We start from the raw sequence: 15,138 nt of genomic DNA, 5'->3' as shown, positions 1-15,138 counted from the left end.
AGAAGCTGGTCAAAGTTGATAGGAAGATGGGCAGATGAAAATGTTACAGGCTGCAAAACACTTGAGCCTTGGGCAGAGATTCATCTTCGAGCATGGATCAAAGCACAACTATGTTAGGACGGCCTAGTCAAAGTCTACACCTATAAACAATTGATAATCTGTAGCAAGACTTGAAAATGTTAACGATGTTCACAGGCACTCTCTCTTTTCCGTGGACATAAACTACACGGCTTCCTTTGGTTGTAAAAGTGTCAACATGTGAAAAGTTCAGGTTGCATGATTATTTCTGCGGAGCTCTGTGTTTAACTTTTGTCTTTTTACAGAGAATAGTTAGTTCTCCGGGCTACTTTGTGATTAATTCTTGTAATGTGCCATGCATTAACAAGAATGAGGCAGGAAGCATCAGACAGCTTAGTGTGAGATGAAGTTTTATTGATTCACAGTAATGATGAATGAATGGGTTGGGATTTGACTCTGACTCAGACAGTGCGTATCCGCAGTTATCTGAACTTCCTTCAGGGTATGAAAGGTAACAAAGCTTATCGCCATCATACCTTAAATTCTTACCTTCAAAGTAAACATGTGGGTACAAATTAGTTTTCGTAAGAGCACCGACATTTCGAAAACCGCTCCGGTTTTATTTGTTGTCATCACAGCAAAAATTAAAATTAGTCACATCATATGAAATATATCGTTTAAATGAGGTCAAAGTCCCTGAGAGTACAGCTTTCTATGAATATAACAGTATCAGCGCTTTTTTGGGTTTCACTCTCAGCTTTAAAGACGCAAGCAAAACTGGCCATAGAAAACAATATCCCAGTGCTATGCATAGAGCATAGGTAGCTATACAGTAATATGAGGAATATGAACCAATTCATGCTATGGAGTAACATACTTTTAAATAACACAAACAACAGACAATGGTATTATGTCAAAATGAAAAACGCACATATCAACAGATAACCTTAAAATAAACATTTCTGGACTTTTATGTAAGACAAAATAAAATAGAAATATGAGGTTGACATGAAAAATTTTATATGTGAGTTATTAAATTGACAAAGAAATATCTTGTCAGAAATATTATTAGGGGTACATCTGACTTAGTGAATTACATGCATTGAAAACTGTCCACTGAACCGTCTGAACCCTTTCAGACAAGAAGTCGAACTAATAAAATCCATTAAAAGACTGGGACAGCGACACTAACATAAGTCCCACGGAGCTCTTTTAATGTCTGTTGAGCTACTACTTATTCAGAAAAAAAGCACAGAGTACAGCACAATTCAGAAGGCCTGTTTAAGTTAAAACAAGGCCAGTGTTTACTGCTTCGAAGCATGAATAGTTTATTTTTCCTCCCAAACATGTTGTTTTCGTTGGGGAGCTGGAAATGCCAGCCTGTGGTCTCCATAAGGCTGCCAACAACAAGGCAGCTTTTTTTTTTCCAAAGAGAATACTGTAGTTCTGACTAAATCATTTTCCAAATATCATCTGCCTCATTCTTTCTTTGACTCCCTGTCTCCCCCATCTAAATCTCTCAGATCATCAGTATCTCTATTGTAGTTTATGCAAAGATGGAAATCCAAATTCTTGTCTTTTCCATGGTTGCATAAGTAACAATGCCATGCTGTTTCTTTATAAAGCACATGCTCGAGCCCTCAATCGTAACTGTAACGTTAAGTCTAACCAAACAGTGGTAATTAAAAGGCTTTTTATATGCTCTCAAAAACCCAGCCTGCCTGTCTACTGCCGTACTGTGGTTTTGTCAGACCAGTTTTCCCTCCCATCAGATAGGCTGGAAGAGGAAAACGGCACAGTTACAATTGTTTTAATGACGAAAATGAACCAAATGTACAATTATTCATCTACAAGATGGAAATCCTACAGTGTACTCTAACTACTGGAGAAGGATTTTACCCCGGATGAGTATGTTGGGAAAAATGGAAAAGATTTTAGATTAAACACTTGAATGTATTTACTGGTCATGCTGTGTAAATACCAATAAATAAAGTAATAAAGTACAGCATAGCGCAATGAACAAGAAAAATCACAAAAAAAAAACTCAGATTTGACTTTTCAGGGTTTAAAATAATAGTTAATTAAAAAAAACCTGTGTTTTAAATGTTGCGGCTACTTAAAAAAGGAGACTAAATCTGAATATGTGTTTTAAAGATAAAGTGCGTTTTTCTATTTAAAAAAAAACTGACCTGCTCTTATCTACTCTAAACATGAAGCACAACATTTCATAAACTAATCAAAGATAATTTTGTTAGAAGGAAATAATGGATAAAATAAAATATGTCTTTTAAAGAAAGTTATCCAAAATATACTGTACAAAATCTTTTTATCTGAAGTTAATGTGAAATAACAATACAGTATGGCTGGTTGAGAAAATGAGAGCACCAAAGTAAGTCGACTATAAGCTTGAATGAATATTTTGAGAGCCGGTACTAACATACGAAATGTGTGGAACGTTTTGCAAAATGTGTATAAACAAGTTATTCAATCTTCTTTGACAAAATTCACACAACCTCATCTCAGGCTTCTATATCTTCCTGTTTGAGAATGAAACCAGTTTTTTCCATTCCCTTTCACATGGGTTCGTTGTCAAATTTCTGTAGTTTGCTAAGATTCGGAAGAGTTCAAATCTGTGTCTATAGGTTTATTTTTCCCTTTACTAGAACAAGCAAACACGTTGGACAAAGCGGCACCTTTTCCTCTCCTGCTGCCGATGGAGGTTTTAGTTAGTAGAATATTTCCTGCAATAGTTGCTGCTGTCAGATGATGTGTTCATGAATATTTTACCCAGATCTGCAAGGACATGAGCAGGCACCATATTATGTTACTGAGGGTCCTGAGAGTCCTGGGCCTTTCGACCCTTGCCCACTTTGAATAGTCTCTGTGCTCCACTGCAAGGCCTTTGCACTGGACCCTGGAAAGAGCTACACAAAGTTGTTGGTGATTTGCCTTTGGTGCTCAAACAGGTCCTCAGTCTCTGCGCTGTAAGCGTCACCTGTAGAAAAAACAGCACTGATGTCACGAAACATTTGAAATCTGGTTGAATAAAATGAATAGAATATGTTCTATCTTCACCTGTGTGACAGCTATACATGTAAGCTCTGTGGCCATCATATTTGCACCGACATCTCATGACGTTGTTCATAAAGTCGGACTCAGCCATGTCCAAGGAGGGGTTAACTTCCACCTGCAAGGCATGAGATTGTTCATGGTTGGTCTCCCTTCATTGGGAAAGTCATTAAAAACAATAGCTGCACAAGACAGGGAAACTGGTCAAAGTTAACATAGGGAAAACCTGGAAGAAAACATGTTATAGCCTGCAGAAAACTTAAGGAATGTGGAATGAGTTTACCTTCCAGCATTACAATTATACTAAACATAGAGCCAAAGCTGCAATGGAATGGTTTCGATCAAAGCATATTCATCGTGTTAAATAAGGGGTTAACCTCTACTGGCAAAGCATGGCCTGATTCATTGTTGGCCTTCACTGGGAAAGTCATTTTAAGAAAATAGTAGTCGCACATAAAAATTGTAAAATCGTCCGTTAATAAACACCTCTCATGGCTGGTATTGTTTGTTTTATAGTCAATCTCTTTCTCAGCTATAAACAGACTTGATGACTTTTCCATCCGGGACATGTGTGAAACTTTCACATAGACCTCAATCCCAGTCAGTGGACATCAGAATAGAACGTTTTGTCCAACGTGCAAAACGTTTTGAATTGATTTGATAGATTGATTTCTTCTTTGGTCAGTAATAACGTTTGAAAACTAAATGTTAACAAACAGCCACATTAATGAGTGGCTGAAAAGTGTAGACAGAAAGGTTCTTACTATGCCTCACTAACAGAAGTGACAGAACCCAAGTTATGCAAGACTTGCATAACTTCATTTCTCCCAAAATAATCAAACTACGATTTGATATTTATCATTTGTGTAGTTATTTTTTATGAGAAATGGAAACCGTATAAACCAAGGTGGAGGCAGCATCATGCTGTGGGATGCTTTTGTCTCAGAACGTAAAGGGACATTAGTCAAAGTTGGTGATATCTCACCATACCGCTTTATTTACAAAGCACCTTAAAAACAACAACACTGACCAAAATGCTGTACAATGTTAAAATATTAATTCATATAAAACAAAATAACAAACATTACTGCCAGGGCTTATCTGCACTATCATGATCAGCCTTTATAAAGGAAAAAAAGGAAAAACAACATTTAGTTCCCAACAAAATATGAACAAATGTTTCTTTAGCTTTCCTTCTACTCCCACGAAAATGTATATATCTATCCTTAACTTTGGCACACTGCAAGCATTTGAAACCAAACACTAGTTACTTGTTCATCCATACAATCCTGGCCAATAAATCTGATTCTAATAAAACAAGTAAAACAAAAAGAACATAAAAAACACAGACACCATCAACGCTCACACTGGGTTATACGCCTTTGACTAAAATTGTGTTTTTAAACAAAAGTTAGAGTAAGCGGAGGAACCTGGTTAATATGTAAATGTATAGAGTTTAAGAGCTGCAACAGAAAAATGTAACAGAAAATGGATCAGATAAAAAAAACATTCATATATTAAAGGTATAGTGGACGATCTTTTTCGGCTTTGAGTTCCGGAGGTATCGCCTTATCTATTGGTTGTCCCACATGCCTGCTGTTTACGTCTTAATTTCATACTGTCACTGGCTAAAATCAACCTTTGGTAGGCGGCCACTAGGCACTGCTTCACCCACTCAGCTCAGAGAGTTCTGCTGAATGTCCCGCCTTTCCTCAAACTCAATGGGAGCAGTCCCAGGTTGATAATGTGCAGAACGGAGAGTGCTACACATTATCAACCTGGCTGGCTGGGTTACCTGAGGAGCGGAAGAGCAGGTAGGGTGGTCCTGCACATGCACAGCTATTCAAAAAGGGACTTGAGTGTTTCTTATCAACATTTCCAGAAAAGTCCTTTACTCTACCTTTAAGCTCAGCCATGTCCAAAAAGGCTTTAACTTTAACCTACAGAGATGACCTGATTCCTCCTTGTTCTCCCCTTTACTGGATGAGTCATTTCAAGAAAACAGCAGTTGCACATAAAATTGTAAGAGGGACAATTATTAAACTGCACTGTTGACTGGTTTTGTCTTTATAGCTAATCTGCTTCTCAGCTATAAAAAGACAACTGGATGACTTTTCCATACAGGAGTCCAATTTGTAAAGATAAATACAATGTGCCAAACTTTCACATGGACCTGATGCCCTCAGGGATTTTCATTTGGCTTTCCATATATGAGTGTATGACCATTAAAACACTTGCTTTTGACATGTTTTGTGGAAAGTATGAAACACACTGGAGGATGCGCTGGCAGCCTTGGTTGACCTCCGCTACTTCCGCAGTTTTAGCACTGTTTTATCTTACTTTTACGCTCCATGTGTAATACTAATTAGGTGAGTTTTCATCGCGGTTCTTTTCCCGCTTACGTGTCTCGCTTCACGAGAGCTGGAGTTTGTGAATCAACGTTACCGGTGAGCCAAGAGCGGCGCCACCAGAGGGAGCGACAGTGCGGCTAGCTTGCTGCGGCTAGCTTACTAACATCACGGCTGCTAACCGGGACGAGGCCAACGTCCGGCAGCTAACCGACCTAACAGAGAAAACAACCAGTGGAAAACGACGCGTGGGATTGACAACAGGCAGAGGTAAAACTCTGCCTTGTCCGTAAGTACCGCTACTCACCACAGTTAGCTGAACAGCGAGAGATCGGCTGTGCTTGAACAACGCGTCTGGCCCAAGGTGTCTGTGTTCACAGAGAGACAACGCAGTGGCCTCCAACTGCTGAGCAGGAGCCTTAAGGAAGCGACAGGCAAAAAGAAGCGAAATAATGCCTCCAAAAGGATCCAAGACCGACGGGAGACAAGATGAGGACTATGTATCACTCACGCAAGTCAAAGAGTTGCTGAGCCAGCAAAAGCAAATGTATATGGAGTTACTCCAACAACAACAGGACAATTTTAAGGGTTTTGTTAAAATCATTGTGGACACTACTAACACCAGAATGGACGCAATGACACGAGAACTACAGGACATTAAAACCAGTCTGCAATTTACACAGAAAGACATTGACGACATTAAAGTAGAAAGTGCTAAGCACAAGGACCGAAATGACACGGTGCAGTCAGACATATTTAAAGTATGTGAGGGTATGATGACTATCACGGATAAAATGGAGTACCTTGAGGGGCAATCAAGAAGAAATAATTTGGTTTTTGATGGAATTCCTGAATCACCAAATGAGACTTGGGCTGAGACTGAGGAGAAAGTGAAAACTATTTTAAATGAAAAGCTAAACTTTCAACATAAGGTTGACATTGAGAGAGCTCACCGCACCGGTAAACAGAGAGGAGACAGACCCAGGCCCATTGTTGTCAAATTTTTACGATACAAGGACAGATCAACTATTCTGCAGAGCACCAAGGCACTTAAGGGATCTAAGATTTTTATTAACGAAGACTTCACGGATGCAGTAAGGAAAAGGAGGGCGGAACTAATGCCGGACTTAAAAGCAGCACGTCAAAGAGGGGACATTGCTTACCTACGTTATGATAAGTTGATCACCCATCCACGTACTAGTACCCCTAAATTATCCAACAATGTATGACAGACAGCCAGACATAGCTGACGTTCACTTCTGAATGAGAAACATGCAACATATCACGGCCTATGAGGATATAGAGCTACCCGTATTCCAACACAGAAACTATCATCAGCAAGATATTGAAATTGACATTGATCCTGATAACAACTTCTATAATGTCAGCAATGATAGTTGTCACTATTACAGTGATGATCAGTTCAATAACAGCATTAAAATGGAACAAAAGCTGTCAATAATTCACTTTAATAGCAGAAGCCTCTATGCAAATTTTGACAGCATCAAACAATACCTCCAACAACTTTCACAGACATTCAATGTTATTGCCTTATCAGAAACTTGGCTCAATAGTGATAAGGGCATAGACTTTGAAATCAATGGTTATGAAATGGTTTGTAAGAACAGAGAAAACAAAAATGGAGGAGGAGTAGCTTTATATGTTGATAAGAAGATTAATTATAAGTTGATTGAAACAATGTCAACTGTGATGGACAACATGTTTGAATGTGTGACTATAGAAATACTCATGGAAAAAAGGAAAAATGTCTTAGTGAGTTGCATTTATAGAGCCCCTGGATCAAACATTGAAGTATTCAACAACTGGATAGAAGAAAAATTTATAACAATTAATCAAAAAATAATATTTTTCTGTGGGGATTTCAATATTGACCTTCTCAATCCAAATAGACATAGAATGACTGAAGAATTTATTAACACCATGTTCAGTTTAAGCTTGTATCCTAAAATCACCAGGCCCAGTCGCATTACATCGCACTGCGCTACCTTAATTGATAATATTTTTACAAATGTGCTGGAAAATAATTTAACTAGTGGAATATTAATGAATGACATAACCGATCACTTACCAGTGTTCATAGTCTACGACTGTAAGTGCAAAACAGACAATCAAAAAATAGAGACGCATTACAAACGGGTTACGTCTGAAGAGACACTAAGAGCTCTAGAAGCCGAGTTGTTGGCCTATGATTGGAGATTAATATATAAAATGAATGATGTGAATTCAGCATATGATGAATTTTTAAAAATATTTAAAATATTATATAACAAGCACTGCCCAATCAAACAATATAACAGGAAAAGCAATCAAAAAAATGAACAGTGGATCACAAAAGGAATACAAAAGGCATGTAAAAAGAAAAACAAACTTTATAGAGAATTTCTAAAACATAGAACGTCTGAATCAGAAAACAAATATAAGAAATATAAAAATAAGTTAACTAATATTATAAAAACATGTAAAAAGGACTATTATTATAAATTACTGGATAGGAATAAAAACAACATTAAGGAAACATGGAATATTTTAAATAGAGTCATTAGAAAAGTTAACAATAACAAATATCCAGACTATTTTATAGATAATGAACAGAATATAACTGATTTGAAAAGTGTCGTCAATAAATTTAATAGATTTTTTGTTAATATAGGACCTCAACTAGCAGAAAAAATACCGACTACAAAAACTGCAACTCAGCAATATCTAATTGAGAATAATCCCAGCTCCTTATATCTCAACCCTGTACTAGAAGAAGAAATCATAAACATTGTGAATAACTGTACAAATAAGACTTCCACTGACTGTGATGATCTGGACATGAAAACTATTAAAATAGTAATTAAAGGAATCTCTAAACCACTAACTTATATTTGCAATTTATCATTTCAAACAGGATCATTTCCCAACAAAATGAAAATAGCGAAGGTCAAACCAATGTATAAAACTGGCAACAAACACCTCTTCACTAACTACAGGCCTGTTTCTCTTCTCCCACAATTTTCTAAAATCCTGGAAAAACTCTTTAAGAAAAGACTGGAACAATTCATAGAAAAACATTCGCTACTTATCAGCAGTCAATATGGATTCAGAGCAAACCGGTCAACATCGCTGGCCGTAACTGACTTAATAGAAGAAATAACCAACGCAATAGATAGTAAGAAACTGGCAGTAGGGATATTTATAGATTTAAAGAAAGCTTTTGATACAATAAATCATGAAATCCTACTTAAAAAATTAGAACGCTATGGAATTAGGGGAGTAGTTTCTGACTGGATGAGGAGTTATTTAAAGAGCCGGAAACAATTTGTGAAATTGGGAGATGTGGAATCTGATTGGCAGGAGACTGTCTGTGGAGTACCACAAGGATCAGTATTGGGACCAATTTTATTTAATCTTTATATAAATGATATCAGTAAAGTGTCCAATGCATTAAAATTTATCTTATTCGCTGATGACACAAATATTCTAGCCTCAGGAGATAATTTAGAGCATCTTTTCTCAACAGTCACTTCAGAGATTAGTAAGTTAAAGATATGGTTTGACCATAACAAATTATCCCTAAATTTGGACAAGACGAAATTCATGGTCTTTGGGAACAGTTATAAAAATATTGAAATTCAAGTTCAAATAGAGGACGTAACTCTAGAAAGGGTTTTTGCTAATAAGTTCCTCGGTTTAATAATAGATGACAAAATCAGTTGGAAACCTCATATTCAACATTTACAGAGTAAACTCAGTAGAAGTATATCCATATTGGCCAGAGCTAGACATGTATTGAATGCTAAATCACTTCATACTCTATATAACTCTCTGATTTTACCATATTTATCATATTGCTGTGAAGTGTGGGGAGTTAATTACAAGAGCTCTTTACATCCGGTAACCGTCCTACAGAAACGAGCCATTAGAATCATCCATAATGTCGGTTATTATGAGCACACAAACCCGCTCTTCATAATATCCAGAATTCTCAAATTTGACGACCTTGTAGAATTTAAAATGGCTCAATTTATGTTCAAGGTATCAAAGAAGTTGTTACCTGAGCACATACAGAGCACGTTTTCTGAAAGAGAAGGGGGGTATAACTTAAGGGGTCACTCAATCTTCAAGATCCGCAATTTTAGAACAACAAGGAAAAGCTTCTGTATTTCAATTAAAGGTGTAAAGTTATGGAATAAGTTACATGAAGATTTAAAACAAAGCAATAGTTTAACACAATTCAAAAGAAGGTACAAAGAGGTAATTTTCAATAGATATACACATGGGGACAGAAAGCAATAAGGTGTGTATTGAAGATAATAACTTGGTGTAAGGGTTTAGAAAGATAAACCAGCATAAAATGGGAAAATGTATAGGTAAATATTAGTAACTGTTACTTCAAACTGCCACTTTGATTTTGATTTTTTTTTTCTAATGACAGTAGAACTCTAAAGTCTCAAGTGTTTAGGGGTAGGAGTTTATAAGTTCTCACTTCTTCCTACCCCGTTTTGAGCATGATATGTTAACTGAAACAAAAATCTGTATTTTCTCTTCTTTCTTATGCACTTCTTGTTACTGTGCACTATTTTATTTTTATATTTGTATCATGTTCGAATAAATAAATAAATAAAAAAAAAAAAAAAAAAAAAAAAAAAATCTTTCAACAAAAAAAAAAAAACTGTAAAAATGTTTATAGCATGTGCCAACTTCTTTAGATCTGGCCAGACGAAACTGGCCGCTGAAGAGGTTCTGCAACATTTACAGGGGTCTGATGGAAATTAAATTATAACACAGGGCAGGGTTAAGCTCTTGCTCAGGAGGAACGTGCACTCCGCCTTGCACCACCATAGCGCTGCAAAAATAAAAATAAAAATATTTTAGCCTAAAAGGCAAGTCTGTTGCAATAGAGCAGTTATGCGTAAGCATGTTTATATGTCTGAACTCAGTCTTATTCTGGGTGCTAACGTACATGTACTAATGGCGTGTCATTTGCAGAGCAGCTCTATAACTGCTGATACAACCATTCTCCTAATCTGGCCTAGAGATAATACTGTGAAGCCATTTACTCTAATAGCTGCTCTGTAAACTACTACACCCACTTTAAGTACAGGTTACAAACAGCTTCTGGGAGAAAGAAGCCAATATACACCAAAATAGGAAAAAACATTTAGAAAACACAGTGAATGCACCAAAAAAGTGTCTCTTAATTTTTCTTTTTTTTTGAGTAAATTACAGCGTTGGGCCTCAGCATACGGGGCAAAAGGCATCTCTTAGCTGGAGAGGAGGCAGTAAAAATAAAAACAGGGCAGGGAAAAATTCTTTGGTGGCAAATTAGCCGTTACTAATGGAAAATGGGAACTAGGTGCTGTTTGACTAAAGAAGGCCAATTGTTAACTTGGGTAAATTGGTTGGTTTCTGGCAGGTACAAGAACGGCTGTTTTTTTTTTTTTTGTTTTTTTTTTTTTTTTTGTAAAGCCTGGCATCAGAAAGAAGAATCAAACTTATCTTCACTTTATTACATAAAAGAAAGATCATGATGAAGACAAAGAGTGCTGCTGTTAAAGATGTTTGTTTTTCTGTTTTGAACCTTTGGTGATTAACTTGTTCATTGCTTACTTTAGGTTTCTTCCCTGACTTTATGGGTCTTCACACTGCACTACACCAAAATAAAACTGTATAAATAAACCCTTTTCAAGATGCTTAAAACACATCCAGTTGGAACAAGCCATCACATGTGTGACACATCAGCCCTGGGCAAATTATACAAACCAGTCTGAGAATAGATTAAATATGTGTCAACTGACAAATACTGGGTGTGCAAGAGCAAAATAACCCGCTAACTGACTGGGCGACAGTGATAATTAACGGGGGGTTCAAATGGTGAGTGTCACTGTAACATGTCTTCCACAGCTTGGAGGTAATTGGAAGCATGCTAAGATCTGAAGAACACCACATACCGCAGCGGGCTCAAGGTTCTGACATGGAAATTGATGATAATGGGGGTCGGAGTGTTTGATCTGTTCACTTCTGCAAGTTGCAAGACTTGAAGTAAAAAAAAGGGTATAAATGGCAAAGGTAAAGAATGCAATAAAAGTGGTTTGCAGCATTCATAAGACTAAAAAGAGAAATCCCACCAAGGCATAAGTCTTTGGAAACCCATGAAATGAATTTTCTTTATAGAATCTATAGTCTTTGGCAAAGATGCACTGCAGTTTTCCCCCCAGAAAACTCAAAAGGCCTGGCAGAAATTACAGTTGGGGGGTGATTGACATTTAACAATGAAGGGTTGCATGTCAAGATGCAGCTCTGCAAGCTCAAAGTGGGTGCTAATGATAACTTTGCATGTAGCATCGTTCGGCATTTAATTTTTCTAGTCTGTCTGCCTGGGAAAGTTTCTCTGAACAGCTCTGTATTTATCTTATCTTTTAAGAGGGTTGCATGTTTTCTGCTGGCTGTTCTCCACATGTTAGCAGACTTTTAAACTTCCACCAGCAGCTCATTATTTGGGACAGGTGTAATTGTGCAGTGGCAGGGAAGAGATGTGAGAGTCTCTGTGCGCTGCTGTGGGAAGAATGTATATGGGTCAAGTTATACAGATTATTCAAATCTGTATTTGAGTACAAATCCGTCTTCCGCGACCCGACCCCGGATAAGCGGAAGACAATGGATGGGTGGAAATCTGTATCTTTAAATAACTATGTTTTTAGTGTTGATTATATAGAGACATTGACTATTTTGACAATTCTAGTATGTTCAATTCGCTTCTATTTTATTTATATAACGCTAATTCACAACACATGTCATCTCAAGGCATTTTGTAAAGTCAGATTCAATCAAATCATACAGACAGATTGGTCAAAAAGTTTCCTATCTAAGGAAACCCAGCAGATTGCATCAAGTCTTGACAAGCAGCATTCACTCCTCATAAAAGAGCGTAGAGCCACAGTAGACAGTCGTCTGCATTGTCCATGGCTTTGCAGCAATCCCACGTACCGAGCAAGCATGAAGCGACAGTGGAGAGAAAATCTCCCCTTTAGCGGGAAGGAAAACCTCCAGCAGAACCAGTCTCAGTGTGTCAAAGGTCATCTGCCTCGACAGACTGGCAGTTAGAGAAGACAGAGCAGAGACACAAAAAAAGCACAGAAGCACACATTGATCCAGGAATACCTTCTACGTTATATGGTCATGGTAGATGATATGCTCCCATGGATGGTGTCACAGCTATATAGTATATTCTACATACCATCTTTGGTATCACTGTTGTTGATGTATAAAAACGCGGGGTGGGGGGGGGGGTATATAAAGTGCCCCCTTTTGCTGCAGAGAAGCAGCAGGTCTACTTTGAGCTCCCCCGTATAATCTAGCTTCTTACCCTACCTCTAAGGCTGAGCCTGGCTGCTCTCCAGAGGAAGCTTATTTTGGCTGCTTGTGTGCATGATCTATTCTTCCTGACCATGGGTAAGGGTCGGAATGTAGATGGATCTGTAAATCGAGAGCTTTGCTTTTTGGCTCAGCTCTTTCTTTACCACGACAGACCAGAGCAGATCCTGCATTACTGCATATGCAGCCCCCATCCGTCAGTCGTTCCATCCTATCGTCACTCATGAATGAGACACCAAGATACTTAAATTTCTCTACTTGAGGCAGAGACCGACTCCCAACCCAGATGGATCAATCAACCTTTTTCTGGTTGAGTACTATGGCCTCAGATTTGTTATCAGCCCAAAACAGGAAGAAATAATATTGGGGAGAGTTTAAAACCACTTCAAACCTGGAAAATGTAGTCCCCTGGTCGTACATCTGTGACGTCAACCCACTGACAGTCAATGTCATGACGGTAAGTGTCCCAGCAGCCCACAGAAATGCCTTGATCACCCATGTTGTAGCAGGAGAACCTCTTCTGGACTCCTATGGCACACACATATACAAACTAATTTATTAAAGACAATATTGAAGATTAATTAATGCTTGAACATTGTTTTATTTTTAGGAGTCTTTGACTTTATTTGTAATACATTACTTGTTTTTTTAATGTAAGATATTTTATTTGAGAGACCACAAGTAAAAGGAGAATGAACAAGTACAAACTGCAATGATGTTCAGTTTAGTTCAAATTCATTGATCCCAATGTACAAATCATTTGTAGCCTACCAGTTCACACATTTACCTTGATCATACATCCAGTAACCAGAATGTTTAATCAATTAAACAAAGTATAAGTACCAAAAAGTTAAACACAAAACCTCTACATATTTTCCATGTTTAAAATTTTTGATAGCAGAGGGAATGAAGGCCCTAGAGTAGTGATTAGTTCTGGACTTGGGTGCAATATAAAGATGGCCTGAAGGCAACAGCAGAAATTCTGCTTTAAGGATGTGGTCAAGCTGGCAGATACTTTTCTTTCTTTTTCTATTGATCTGTTTCTTACAAAGATTTCCAAAGTCTCTTCTATAGTCCAACAATCTTGGACCACACATTCGCAAGACTATGCGAGCTGTCTTTGTATGTGCTGCCAATTAAGCCAATAGATAACGGAAAGGGTTAAGAGACTTTCAATGAAAGATTGGTTAAATTTTTTTGAATCGTATTACAAACAAGAAAGGTGTTTAGCCTTCACAGTAAATATTTACTCCGTTACCCCTTTTGACAATAAGATCTGTGTTAACGTAAAACTTTACCTATACTCAAACAATGTCAAGATACTTATAGGAGTCCACAATCTCAAGCTTCCTATGGCAAATGCTACTCGTTTGCAGCACTCTCTGACCCTGTAAAAAATTAATAATAAGCTACTTTGTTTTTGACACATTATGATACAGAAAGTTATTTCCACAACATTTAAAGGGGACGTATTATGCAAACTCCACTTTTTAGCCCTTAAATACATTTTGTTGTGTACTGTGAAGTGCCTCATTTGCTTTTAAAGCAAAACGAGTTGCTCTCAGACGGATTTCAGAATTGACGTGTGGAGCTGTATTGATGAGGAATTCAGACCAAAACAATGCAGTTCCACTTAATATAGACCACAACTAAACAATTTAAAGGCGAAGTAGATAACTTGTAGTGCTACATTTTATGTACTTTTTACGTATTTGTAAAAACTGTCACCATATCCTGACAATAAAATATGAGACAGGTGATCTGTGAAAAAAAGGAAGGTGTGCTTGCTCAAGTTTTTAGGCTACGTCCACAGTTTTCTCAGAACTCCCTACTACAGCTTTAAATGTGAAAAGGAAGAACTTAAAAGCATGATATGTAGCCTTTAACACAGACAGTTAAGGCCTAACCATGACTAGGTTCTGAATCCTGAAGAAGGGACAGGACATCACTGCTATCCTGAGACGTTCAGCAGCTATTTGTGTACATTACAGAAAGCAAGGGGGCAGCACACAACCTTGTGATAAGCCTGAACTCCAAAGCCTGGAACTAGACGTGTCCGTTTGCACGAACCTACTGGACTCTGTGAGAAAATCTAAAAGTAACAGTAAACGTTGATTGCTGGTAGCAGACATATTTAAATGAATTTCCTGTCAGTAATGGGAAACAGCATGACTTCAAGAACATTACCATCAGGGCAGTACGTGTCCTCCAGACAGAAACTGGCCTTGTGTCCCTCTGCAACCCTTGTACCGTTTAGCGTCAGCAGGTCGTAATGGGTGAACACCTCGATGCTGTGGTAGTGCCTGTGATGTCAGAGGGGAAA

At 37.7% G+C, this 15,138-nt stretch overlaps 1 protein-coding gene across 1 annotated transcript in view; it reads right to left on the bottom strand.

Moving 5' to 3' along the window:
* Positions 1-407: 407 nt before the first annotated feature.
* loxl4 (lysyl oxidase-like 4) overlaps positions 408-15,138 on the bottom strand; it is a 34,431-nt gene continuing 19,700 nt past the window's right edge. Inside the window, exons 12-15 of the mRNA XM_021307591.2 lie at positions 15,003-15,118; positions 13,207-13,343; positions 3,094-3,205; positions 408-3,013 (exon numbers count right to left, since the gene is read on the bottom strand). Of these exons, the coding sequence (XP_021163266.2) occupies positions 2,943-3,013; positions 3,094-3,205; positions 13,207-13,343; positions 15,003-15,118 (436 nt within the window). The 3' untranslated portion in view covers positions 408-2,942. The remainder of the gene's footprint in view (positions 3,014-3,093; positions 3,206-13,206; positions 13,344-15,002; positions 15,119-15,138) is intronic.

Source organism: Fundulus heteroclitus, chromosome 22, assembly GCF_011125445.2.
Source record: "Fundulus heteroclitus isolate FHET01 chromosome 22, MU-UCD_Fhet_4.1, whole genome shotgun sequence".
NCBI lineage: Eukaryota > Metazoa > Chordata > Actinopteri > Cyprinodontiformes > Fundulidae > Fundulus > Fundulus heteroclitus.
Note: the sequence above shows the minus strand (reverse complement) of the source record. Positions and strands in the feature narration are given on the sequence as shown.